Here is a 13,780-nt window from a genome sequence, read left to right on the forward strand (position 1 = left end):
GCTGTGAAGGATCATCCAACAAAAAAAAAGAGATGATTATAGCTGGTTTTGTTCTCGACAGTCTAAACGGCTGGATTCGTTTATAGTATCTCAAATGCATGGTATGGGACAGGCTGGTTTCACAGCTGTTCTCGAGTTCTTCCACAGCCAGACGTTTTTGAGGTTGTGAGCAACTAGGTAGAGAGGGAAAAGAAAACAAAGTGCGAGAATAGCCCTACAGTCCAAACTAGGTACTTTGGTACCCTTGAAGGACTGAAGGAGTTTAAATCAAGTTAGCAGCAAACCAAGTGACATCTGGTGGTGCATTGAGAACATGTATCCTTGCCCATGATTACACAACATGAAACTTTACATAAATTGATGCAAGGTTGCTATTCCCGAAAAGATCTGTTTCTGAGATTTTTCCAAGATGGGGAGATAGGGTTAATGGCCTGAGTCAGTTACCTGACCACAGCTGCCGTCATGTGTCATTGTCCAGTTGGTGAGGTCATTTTTCCAATTTAATACTTTTGAAATGTGCACAGAAGTCATGTCAAAATGGAAGCGCCCCTTTTCTCTCTTACCTGAACTGCAGGCTGCTGCTCCTACTATGCTGGAAGACTTTGTATCGAACTCCAATTTTGAAAATTTGCCCAACTTTAATTGGACAATGAGTCTGCCCTTTGGTCAATAATTAGCCAATTTGGGGAAAATTACTTTTAGGTTGTTGTTTCCCCACATAGCATGGGGTCGTAATCTTCAGTCGACCCCAACAGCAGGTTTCTGGCCAAAAAGGCAAAATCCACCTCATGGGTTTGATTTTAACCACCTTGCAAACATATTTACAAGCTTAAGTTTGAAAGCAGATGCATTGCAGCTCCCGAACCTCATCTGCAGGAAAACAGTCAGCTGCCTACTGATAAGCATGCTTCATATGTGAAGCTGTATTGTGGAAGGTAAAGGTGCCATAGTCCCAGATGACTATAGGCTGCTTTCCCCTTTGAGGGGGAGAGCTGACTGGTGGTGAGGGCACAATATATGTGGGAAAGAGGAGGCATGTTAATGGCTGACATGCAGTTGTTTGAATGTCATCAGCCTCAGGTAGTCAACATCTATAGTAAGATGACAAGACATGAAGGCCACCATCCCTGAGTAAGGGTCGGAAGTCAATGGGATTGAGAAGAAGATAACACAAAGGACTGAATCTTGTACATGGATTGAGACCTGCCGAACCTTCTTAGCTGCTTTGACACCAGTCTCGCCATCAGCTGCACCATCGACATAACTTAGAATGTGTAGACATATTGCTGATATGGATTACTTCGAGGAGCACTGATTGAAGGATACCACTGTGAGGCCAATCATAATAGTGTATCCATATGCCACTGCAGAGTGAACTTGACCTTTTCCAACCTCAGGAACTCTGCCAGATCGCTCACCCACACCCCTGCTTTTGGCCGCTCTGAGTCCCTCCAGCCCAACAAAATCCATCTCCAGGCTATCAGGGAGGCAGAGGTCAGTGCCGAGGGAGGCTATGTCCATGAAAGGAGGGTGGAAGGAGTATGAAAGGTGAGCGGTGCAGGGCAGGTAAGAAGGGACCTCTGGAAGGTTTTGGGGGAATTCAGGTGGGGGCATGTAAAGGATTGTTGGGGGGGGGGGCTGAAAAAGGGGGGCACCCCCCCAAGGACCCATAGCAGGGTGTCCTCACCTGGAGGGTTTTGGGGTAATGCCCATGTGTGTGTGGGGTGCCATTGCCCATGGTTGGGGGTGTGGGGGACCCACAAGCTCACTTAGAGATTGCAGCACCCTTTCAAAATGGTGGCCAGATCAGCTCCCCAGTGAGGACTAAAATTCTAAGTGTGAGCTAAACAGGTGAGAAACTCCCCAGGGCCCCAAAAAGTGACTAAGTGTCGTTAGATAGTGGTGGGGAGCTCATAAAACATAGAACATTACAGCGCAGTACAGGCCCTTCGGCCCTCGATGTTGCGCCGACCTGTGAAACCCCTCTAAAGCCCATCTACACAATTCCCTTATCGTCCATATGCCTATCCAATGACCATTTGAATGCGTTTAGTGCAGGCAGGGCATTCCACGCCCTTACTACTCTCTGAGTAAAGAATCTACCTCTGACATCTGTCCTATATCTATCTCCCCTCAATTTAAAGCTATGTCCCCTCGTGCTGGACATCACCATCTGAGGAAAAAGGCTCTCAATGTCCACCCTATCTAATCCTCTGATCATCTTGTATGCCTCAATTAAGTCACCTCTTAACCTTCTTCTCTCTAACGAAAACAGCCTCAAGTCCCTCAGCCTTTCCTCGTAAGATCTTCCCTCCATACCAGGCAACATCCTTGTAAATTTCCTCTGTACCCTTTCCAATGCTTCCACATCCTTCCTATAATGCGGCGACCAGAACTAACTGCACGCAATACTCCAAATGCGGCCGCACCAGAGTTTTGTACAACTGCAACATGACCTCATGGCTCCGAAACTCAATTCCTCTGCCAATAAAAGCTAACACACCATATGCCTTCTTAACAACCCTCTCAACCTGGGTGGCAACTTTCAGGGATCTATGGACATGGACACCGAGATCTCTCTGCTCGTCCACACTACCAAGAATCTTACCATTAGCCCAGTACTCTGTTTTCCTGTTATTCCTTCCAAAATGAATCACCTCACACTTTTCTGCATTAAACTCCATTTGCCACCTGTCAGCCCAGCTCTGCAGCTTATATATGTCCCTCTGTAACTTGTAACATCCTTCTGCACTGTCCACAACTTCACCGACTTTAGTGTCATCCGCAAATTTACTCACCCATCCTTCTACGCCCTCCTCCAGGTCATTTATAAAACTGACAAACAGCAGCGGCCCCAAAACAGATCCTTGTGGTACACCACTAGTAACTGGACACCAGTCTGAACATTTCCCATCAACCACCCTTTGTCTTCTATCAGCTAGCCAATTTCTGATCCAAACTGCTAAATCACCCTGAATCCCATGCCTCTGTATTTTCTGCAATAGCCTACCGTGGGGAACCTTATCAAACGCTTTACTGAAATCCACATCAACTGCTTTACCCTCATCCACCTGTTTGGTCACCTTCTCGAAGAACTTAATAAGGTTTGTGAGGCACGACCTACCCCTCACAAAACCATGTTGACTATCTCTAATCAAATTATTCCTTTCCAGATGATTATACATCCTATCTCTTATAAACCTTTCCAAGACTTTTCCCATAACAGAAGTAAGGCTCACTGGTCTATAGTTACCGGGGTCATCTCTACTCCCCTTCTTGAACAAGGGGACAACATTTGCTATCCTCCAGTCTTCTGGCACTATTCCTGTGGACAAAGATTACTTAAAGATCAAAGCCAAAGGCTCAGCAATCTCCTCCCTAGCTTCCCAGAGAATCCTGGGATAAATCCCATCCGGCCCAGGGGACTTGTATATTTTCACACTTTCCAGAATCGCTAACTCCCCCTCCTTGTGAACCTCAAGCCCTTCTAGTCTAGTAGCCTCTATCTCAGTATTCTCCTTGACAACATTGTCTTTTTCCTGTGTTAATACGGACGAAAAATACTCATTTAGCACCTCTCCTATCTCCTCGGACTCCACACACAACTTCCCACTACTGTCCTTGACTGGCCCTACTCTTACCCTAGTCATTCTTTTATTCCTGACATATCTGTAGAAAGCTTTAGGGTTATCCTTGATCCTACCTGCCAAAGACTTCTCATGTCCTCTCCTGGCTCTTCTTAGCTCTCTCTTTAGAGCCTTCCTATCTAACTTGTAATTCTCAAGCACCCTAACTGAACCATCACGTCTCATCTTTACATAAGCCTCCTTCTTCCTCTTAACAAGTGTTTCAACTGCTTTAGTAAACCATGGTTCCCTCGCTCGACCACTTCCTCCCTGCCTAACAGGTACATACTTATCAAGGACACGCAGTAGCTGTTCCTTGAACATGCTCCGCATTTCCATTGTGCCCATCCCCTGCAGTTTTCCTCTCCAGCCGATGCATCCTAAGTCTTGCCTCATCGCATCATAATTGCCTTTCCCCCAGATATGACTCTTGCCTTGCGGTATATACCTATCCCTTTCTATCACTAAAGTAAACGTAATCGAATTGTGGTCACTATCACCAAAGTGCTCACGTACCTCCAAATCTGATACGTGTCCTGGTTCATTACCCAGTACCAAATCCAATACGGCCTTGCCTCTCGTTGGCAAAGCCAGCGGGAAACGCCCAGCAAAACCCGTCACACATAAACTTTTCCGTTAAATCACGCCCTTTAACACCTTTCCTTCTTTGTTGCTGGGTTAAAATCCTGGAAATCCATACCAAACAAGGCTGTGGTTGTAGATATACTGCACGGTCTGTAGGGGTTCAAAAAATCCACCCAATTCTCACTGGATATTAGGGATGGACAAGAAATAAAAGAATGACTTGAATTTATATATTGCCATTCATGAACATAGGACTTCCCAAAGGGCTTTCCAGCCAGTGAAGTAGGTTTGAAGTGTAGTCATGGTTACAGTACAGGAAACGCGCTTGCCAGTTTGGGCACAAGAATCAGCCACAAACAGCAGTGTGATAATGACTAGCTAATCTGATTTTATTGTATTGATAGTGGGACAAATATTGACCAGTGCAATGGGGAGAACTTGCCTGCTCTTCTTCGAAATAATACGTGGCGTTTTGGTACGGGGGCCTTAGGTAAACATCCAGTCCAAAAGATGTCTCTTCCGACAATGCTGTATACCCGCGGTACTGTTTTGTGGTGTCAGCTTAGATTTATGTGCTGAAGACCTGACTCAGGTGACAATGATACCAACTGAGCCATAGTTGACACTGCAATCACAAATTTCATTTATTTCCCAAGTTTCCCATTAGATTTGTCCCAAATTGGCTCTGAAAGTTTCTTTACCACTTAAATAAGGCTGGCTGACCTGTATTTGTTAAATTTATCTCTCTCCCCTTTTTTTACAAAGAACATAGAATTAGTAGTGCTGAATATACATTGCTTCCAGGATGCAAATTGCAAAACAAGTGGAAAGATGTAATTTTTGTTATTTTTTGACAGAGACTGAGCAGGCTCCAAATAGTGCAGTGGCAGAATATTTAAATGAAAGGAAAAAATATGAAGAATTACGAAGACAAAAACCAAAGAATGGGTCCAGCCGTGAGGAACAGGTAATGGATCTTACACAAGAACCTCGATCATATTTTCAGCTTAATGCTCTGAAATAACAATGATGTTTAGCGTTCACAAGTTTGAACTGCAATCTGGGTTCGAAGAACCTGATGTCTAGATAACTTCCAGGTCCTGACCCCGTGCGACATCTGTATCATTCATGATGCAATCTTCAAATGTAGATTCCATAATTGGATCAGAGGCGAACTCAATGCCCAGTTAGTGGCACTGAGTGCTACCAGGAGGTAGGACCTGCGTGCATAGAATAGGCGTTGTAAGCAGGTGACAATAATGCTAGCGCCTACCACTGATTTGCAGAAGAGAGGAGGCAACATATCAGACGGCCAGCAATCTCACTGCACAAAAAAGTAGCTAAACCGCTAAGAGACACTGCGCATCTTTTTGGTAAAATGTTTTCATCCTAAAATGCAATCACTTTGTTGTACCCCAAATAAAACCAACAGATGCTTAGTAATATGCACCAGCAATTTACAACTTGACCATTGCTTTCTCAGCCTTCCTGACCCAGTAACAGGTTCTCAGGAACTTAGGCCATTAACTGGAGGCGAATGTCTCTTTCCGTCGACCCTCCCAACATGATTGGCCTAAACATAGTGCGCAAGTACACTTTGAGAAATTCTTTAAACCTGAGCCGTGGATATATATGTTAGAGGCTGTTAAGAGCCGGAGAAAACAACACTTCATGCCCAGTAAAACCATGCCCACTATACTGAGAGCCATAGAGTTTTACAGCACAGAAAGAGGCCTTTCAGCCCATCATCTCTGTTCCAGCCATCAAGCACCTATCTATTGTAATCCCATTTTTCAGCTCTTGGTCTGTAACCTTGTATTCTACGGCGTTTTAAATGTTCATCTAAATGCTTCTTAAATGTTGTGAGGGTTCCCCCTTTCAGGCAGTAAGTCCCAGATTCCCACCAACTTCCCTGCTCTTATGTTCTGTGCCTCAGCTAATAAAGGCAAGTATCCCATATGCTGTCTAAACCATCTTCTGCCTGCCCTGCTGTCTTCAGGGACCTATGGGCATGCGCCCCAAGGTCTCCCTTGCCCTCTGTACTTTCTAGCATCCGACTGTTCATTCTGTATTCTCTTGCCTTATTAATCCTACAAAAATGCATCACCACACACTTTTTCCATTTGCCACCATTGTGCCCATGTGACCAACCCATCTAAATCATCCTGTAATCTAAGGCTTTCCTCCTCGCCATTTATCACACACCAATTTTTGTGCCATCTGTGAACTTACTGATCATACCACCTACTTTCCCATCTAGAACATCAATTTACATTACAAACAGCAAGGTACCGATCTCTGCAGTATGCCACTGGACGCAGTCACTAAAACAACCTTCAACCAACACCCTCTGCCTCCTTCCACTAAGTAAATTTTGGATCCATTTGTCAAATTGCCCTGGATGCGGGACCTTAATGAGGTCTATGTAGACTGCATCGACTGCACTGCCTTTGTCTACACACCTAGTCTCTTTTTCGAAAAATAAATTCAAATTTGTTAGACACAATCTCCCCTTGACAAAGCCATGCTGATTATCCTTGATTACTCCTTACCTCTCCAAGTGGAAATTAATTCTGTCCCTCAGAATTTTTCCAATAATTTCCCTACCATATTAAACTCACTGGCCTGTAATAACCTGGTTCTTCCCTACAGCTCTTCTTGAACAATGGTACCACATTAGCTGTCCTCCAATCCTCTGACACTTCAACTGTGGCCAGAGGGGTTTTGAAAATTAACGTCAAAGCCTCTGCAATCTCCTCTCTTGCTTCATACATTAGCCGAAAATACATCTAATTTGGGCCTGGGGATTTATCCACTTTTAAGTCCGTTAACACCATCTCCCTCTCAATGCTAATCTGTTCAATTATATTCCAGTCCCCCTTACTGCTTTCTATACCTACATCAACCTTCTCCATTGTGTACAGATGCAAAATACTCATTTAATATCTCACACAGGTTGCCACTTTGGTCCCTAATAAACCCTACTCTTTCCCTGACTACCCTCTTGCCCTTAATATATAATTATAAAACACCTTGAGATTCTCCTTTATTTTGCCTGTCAGGGTTTTTTCATGCTCTTTCTTCGCTCCCCTGATTTATTTTTTTTCAGTACCCCCCCCCCCCCCCCCCCCCCCCGCACTTTCTTTACTCCTCTGAGGCTTTCCATTGTTTTCAGCCCTCTGTATCTGCCATAAGCCCCCCCTATTTTTCATGATCCAATCCTGTATTTCTCTTGATACCCAGGGTTCTCTGGACGTTTTGGTCCAACCTTTTACCTTTACAGGAACATGTTGGCTTTGTACTCTTCTCTATTTCTTTTTTGAATGACTCCCACTGCTCTGATGCGCATTTTCCACAAGTAGCTGCTCCCAGGCCTCTGGCCAGATCCTGTCTTACCCTATTAAAAGTGACCTTCCCCCAATTCAGAACCTTTATATTCGGTCTATCTTTGTCCTTTTCCACAACTGTCCTAAATCGTACTAAGTTATGGTCACTATCACCTAAGTTGGGAGAGCTGTCAAACCAACTAGTTAAGCAACAACCTGGCAGTCATACTCACCGAATCATACCTTACAGACAATGTCACATACACCACGATCACAATTCCTGGATATGTACTGTCTCACCGGCAGGACAGACCCAGCAAAGGTGGTGGCACAGTGCTATACAGTTGGGAGGGAGTATCCCTTTTTTGGGAGTCCTCAGCATCCACTCTGGACCCCATGAAGTTTCATGTCTTCAGGATAGACATGGTCAAGGAAACCTCCTGCGGATTACCACGTACCAGCCACCATCAGCTGATGAATCAGTACTCCTCCATGTTGAACACCACTTGCAGGAAGCACTGAGGGTGGCACGGGTGCAGAATATGCTCTGGGTGGGGGACTGCAATGTCCATCACCAAGAGTGGCTCAGTAATACCATCACAGACAAAGCTGGCCAGGTCCTAAAGCACATGGCTGCTAGACTGTGACTGTTGCAGGTGGTGAGGGATCCAACAAGAGGGGAAGACCTGCTTGACCTCATCCTCATCAGTCTGCCTGCTGCAGGTGCATCTGTCCATGACAGTATCGGTAGAAGTGACCACCGCAGTCCTTCTGGAGACAAAGTCTCATCTTCACATTGAGGATATCCTCCATCGTATTGTGTGGCACTACCACCGTGCGAAATGGGATAGACTTCGAACAGATCCAGCAACTCAAGGCAGAGCATCCATGAAGGGCTGTGGGCCACCATCAGCAGCAGAATTATATTCAACCACAATCTGCAACCACATGGCCCCGCATATCCCCCACTCTACCATTACCACCAAGCCAAGGGATCAACCCTGGTTCAATGAAGTGTGCAGAAGAGCATGCCAGGAGCAACATCAGGCATACCGGAAAATGCGGTGTCAACCTGGTGAAGCTACAACACAGGACTACTTGTGTGCCAAACAGCATAAGCAGCAAGAAATAGACATTACTAAGTAATTCCACAATGAACACATCAGATCTAAGCTCTGCAGTCCTGCCACATACAGCCATGAATGGTGGTGGACAATTCAATAACTCACTAGAGGAGGAGGTTCTACAAATAGCGCCATCCTCGATGATGCAGGAGCCCAACACATATGTGCAAAAGACAAAACAAGGCAAAGACAAGATTCGCAACAATCTTCAGCCAGAAGTGCCGAGTGGATGATCTATCTCGATCTCCTCCGGAGGTCCCCAGCATCACGGGTAGATGTCAGTCTTCAGCCAATACAATTCACTCCACGTGATATCAAGAAATGGCTGAAGGCACTAGATACGGCAAAAACTATGGGCCCTGCCAATATTCCGGCAATAGTATTGAAGACTTGTGCTCCAGAACATTCCGCACCACTAGTCAAGCTGGTCCAGTACATCTACAACACTGGCAAGTACCCAACAATGTGCAAAATTGCCCAGTTGTGTTCTGTACACAAGAAACAGGAAAAATCCAACCCAGCCAATTACCACCCTATCAGTCTACTCTGCATATCAGCAAAGTAATGGGAGGAATCATCAACAGTGCTATCAAATGGCACTTACTCAGCAATAACCTACCCACTGATGCTCAGTTTGGGTTCCGTCAGGGTCACTCAGCTCCTGACCTCATTACAGCCTTGGTTCAAACATGGACAAAAGAGCTGAATGCCAGAGGTGAGGTGAAATTAAAATGAAATGAAAATTGCTTATTGTCACGAGTAGGCTTCAATGAAGTTACTGTGAAAAGCCCCTAGTCGCCACATTACGGCACCAGTTCGGGGAGGCTGTTACAGGAGGCTGTCTGCTTTTAGCCAGCGATTTAGCCCAGTTTGCTAAACAGCCCCTATGGGTATCTGCCCTTGTCATCAAGGTAGCATTTGACCATTGATGGCAGCAAAGAGCCCTATCTAAACTGGAATCAATTTGATTTGATTTGATTTATTGTCACGTGTGTAGAGGTACAGTATTGTTCCGTGTACAGTCCAGACAGATCGTTCCATACATGAAAAAACATACATAAAGACACAATTTAAATACATAGACACAGGCAGTGTAGTACTTTTTTTTTTTTTAAATACTTTTTATTCAAATTTTCACATTTTCACAAAAAAGAAAACAGTAAAGGGACGCAAAGACCAGAACACCGGCCTCTTTCGCCTCCTGCACTCCCGGCTCCACGGCAACCCCAAATATTGCGAGTCCCCAGCCTGGATTGACCCTGGATCCTACCACCCTCGATACCGTCCTTGCTACACCCTTCCAAAATTCCCCCAGCGCTGGGCATGCCCAGAACACGTGGACATGGTTTGCTGGGCCCCCAGAGCACCTAATACACCTGTCCTCGCTCCCAAAAAACCGGCTCATCCTTGTCCCAGTCATATGAGCCCTATGCAGCACCTTAAATTGTATGAGGCTAAGCCTCGCACAAGGAGAGGAGGAGTTCACCCTTTCCAGGGCATCCGCCCACGTCCCCTCCTCAATCTCCTCACCCAGCTCCTCCTCCCATTTACCTTTCAGCTCCTCCACCGAGGCCTCGTCTACCTCCTGCATCACCTGGTACGCTTCCGAGATCCTCCCCTCTCCAACTCTCACCCCCGAGAGCACCCTGTCCTGAACCCCAAGCGGCGGCAACAGAGGGACCCCGCCACCTGCCGCCTGACAAACGCCCTTACTTGCATGTACCTAAAGGTGTTCCCCGGGGGGAGCCCAAACTTCCCCTCCAGCTCACCCAGGCTCGTGAACCTCCGGTCTATGAATAGGTCCCCCAGCCTCCTGACACCTGCCCTGTGCCAACTCAGGAACCCGCCATCAATTCTCCCCGGAACAAACCAGTGGTTCCCCCGTATTGGGGACCCCATCGAGGCCCCCATCTCCCCCCTGTGCCGCCTCCATTGCCCCCAAATCTTGAGGGTAGCTGCCACCACCGGGCTTGTGGTATACCTCGTTGGAGGGAGCGGCAGCGGCGCCGTTACCAGCGCTTCCAGGCTCATGCCCACACAGGATGCCATCTCCATCCTCTTCCATGCTGCCCCATCCCTGTCCATTACCCATTTACGCACCATCGCTGCGTTGGCAGCCCAATATTACCCACAGAGGTTGGGCAGCGCCAGCCCCCCCCTATCCCTGCCCCGCTCCAGAAACACTCTTCTCACCCTCGGGGTCCCGTGCGCCCACACAAATCCCGTAATGCTCCTGTTAACCCGCCTGAAAAAGGCCTTCGGGATAAGGATGGGGAGACACTGGAACAGGAACAGAAACCTCGGGAGCACCGTCATCTTGACTGACTGCACCCTACCCGCCAGAGACAGCGGCAGCATGTCTCACCTCTTAAACTCCTCCTCCATTTGCTCCACCAGCCTTGTGAGGTTAAGCTTATGCAAGGCCCCCCAGCTCCTGGCCACCTGAACCCCCAAGTACCTGAAGCTCCTCTCCGCCCTTTTCAGCGGGAGCCTCCCAATCCCCCCTCCTGGTCCCCCGGGTGTACCAAAAACAGCTCGCTTTTCCCAAAGTTAAGCTTATACCCTGAGAGATCCCCAAATTCCCGGAGAATCTCCATCACCACCAGCATTCCCTCCACCGGGTCCGCCACATAGAACAAAAGGTCGCCCGCGTAGAGCGACACTCAGTGCTCCTCCCCATGCCGGACCAGCCCCCTCCAATCCCCCGACTCCCTCAGCGCCATAGCCAGGGGTTCAATTGCCAGCGCAAAATGTAGGGGGGACAAGGGACACCCCTGCCTCGTCCCTCGATATAATCGAAAATACTCCGACCTCCTCTTATTCGTGGCCACACTCGCCATCGGGGCCTCATACAACAGCCTCGCCCAACTGACAAACCCCTCCCCAAACCCGAACCTTTCCAGCACCTCCCACAAGTACCCCACTCGACCCTATCAAAGGCCTTCTCCGCATCTAGCGCCACCACTATCTCCGCCTCCCCTTCTACCGCCGGCATCATTATAATGTTCAAGAGCCTCCGTATATTAGTGTTCATGTGCCCCCCCTTCACAAACCCCGTTTGATCCTCGTGAATAACCTGCGGCACACAGTCCTCAATCCTCGTGGCTAAGATCTTTGCCAACAACTTGGCGTCCACATTCAAGAGTGAGATCACCCCGTATGACCCACACTGCAGGGGATCCTTGTCTCGCTTAAGAATCAAGGAGATCAGCGCCCGAGACATCGTCGGGGGCAAAGCCCCCCCCTCCCTTGCCTCGTTAAAGGTCCTAACCAACAGGGGGCCCAGCAGGTCTGCATACGCCTTGTAAAATTCAACCGGGAACCCATCCGGCCCCGGCGCCTTCCCCGACTGCATGTTCCCTATCCCTTTGACCAGCTCCTCAAGCTCAACTGGCACCCCCAGACCCTCCACCCTCAGAAATCTCAGCCTGTCTAAAAAGCGTCCCATCCCCCCTCCTCCGCCGGAGGTTCGGACCTATATAGTCTCTCAAAAGTCCCTGAAGACCCCATTAATGTCTACCCCCCTCCGCACCACATTTCCTCCCCAATCCTTAACACCTCCAATCTCCCTGGCCGCATCCCGCTTACGGAGCTGGTGTGCCAGCATCATGCTCGCCTTCTCCCCATACTCGTACACCGCACCCTGAGCCTTTCTCCATTGAGCCTCCGCTTTTCTGGTGGTCAACAAGTTGAACTCAGCCTGAAGGCTGCGCCGCTCCCTCAACAATCCCTCCTCTGGGGCCTCCGCATACCTCCTGTCCACCCTCACCATCTCCCCCACCAATCTCTCCCTTTCTCTCTGCTCCCCTCTCTCCCTGTGGGCCTGAATGGAGATCAACTCTCCCCGAACCACCGCCTTCAGCGCCTCCCAGACCGTCCCCACTCAGACCTCCTCATTATCGTTGGCCTCTAGATACCTCTTGATACATCCTCGAACCCGCCCCCTCACCACCTCGTCCGCCACCAGCCCCACCTCCAAGCGCAACAACGGGCGCTGGTCCCTCTCCTCCCCCAGCTCGAGGTCCACCCAATGCGGGGCATGGTCCGAAATGGCTATCGCCGAGTACTCAGCGTCTATTACCCTCGCAATCGGCGCCCTACTCAAAACGAAAAAATCAATCCGGGAGTAGGCCTTATGCACATGGGTGAAGTATGAAAATTCCCTGGCCCTCGGCCTCGCGAACCTCCAAGGATCGACCCCTCCCATCTGGTCCATAAACCCCCTCAGCACCTTAGCCGCCGCAGGCCTCCTACCCGTCCTGGAACTGGATCGGTCCAGTGGCGGATCCAGCACCGTGTTGAAATCCCCCCCCATTACCAGGCCCCCCGCCTCCAAATCTGGAATCCGGCCCAACATGCGCCGCATGAAACCTGCATCATCCCAATTTGGGGCATATACATTGACCAGCACCACCAGCTCCCCTTGTAGCTTGCCGCTCACCATCACGTACCTCCCGCAGCTGTCTGCCACCACACTCGATGCCCCAAACGACACCCTCTTCCCCACCAGGATCGCCACCCCCCGGTTTTTTGCATCCAGCCCTGAATGAAACACTTGGCCCACCCACCCCTTCCTCAACCTAACCTGATCCGCCACCTTCAGGTGCGTCTCCTGAAGCATAGCCACATCCGCCTTCAGCCCCCTCAGGTGCGCGAACACGCGGGACCGTTTAACCGGCCCAATCAGTCCCCTCACATTCCAGGTGATCAGCCGGATCAGAGGGCCACCTGCCCCCCTCCCCCGTCGACTAGCCATCACCCTTCCGTAATCCGCCACGTGCCCGCGCCCCCCGCTCAGCCTGTTCCCCACAGCGACAGACCCCCATCCCGATCCCCTTTGCACGCTCCAGCTCCTTCTTCGCCATTCCAGCAGCAACCCGGTATCCCCCCCTCTTCCCCAACCCCCCCCCCCCCAAACCTCTCCGCCCCCTCTCCCCCCCCCCCCCCCCCCCCCCCAAGCTAGGGCCCCCCCTAGCTGCGTAACTCCAGTCATTGTACTTCCGTAAGTCAGCCGACTCCTGCTGACCCCGGCTGCTCCCGCCACCTCAATTACCCTCCCCAGTGTCGCACACCCATTCCCCCAATGCCGACCCCGCCCCCTGCTTCTCCAGCGCGGGAG

General features: G+C 49.2%; 1 protein-coding gene across 2 annotated transcripts in view; it reads left to right on the plus strand.

The window, feature by feature from the left end:
- The window catches only part of cwc27 (CWC27 spliceosome associated cyclophilin), a 276,041-nt gene that overhangs the window by 229,836 nt on the left and 32,425 nt on the right, over nt 1-13,780 (plus strand). For both annotated transcript variants that reach the window (XM_038791030.1, XM_038791029.1), the window contains exon 12: nt 5,069-5,178. In XM_038791030.1, coding sequence (XP_038646958.1) covers nt 5,069-5,178 — 110 coding nt within the window. The remainder of the gene's footprint in view (nt 1-5,068; nt 5,179-13,780) is intronic.

This window comes from Scyliorhinus canicula, chromosome 3 (assembly GCF_902713615.1).
Source record: "Scyliorhinus canicula chromosome 3, sScyCan1.1, whole genome shotgun sequence".
Taxonomy (NCBI): domain Eukaryota; kingdom Metazoa; phylum Chordata; class Chondrichthyes; order Carcharhiniformes; family Scyliorhinidae; genus Scyliorhinus; species Scyliorhinus canicula.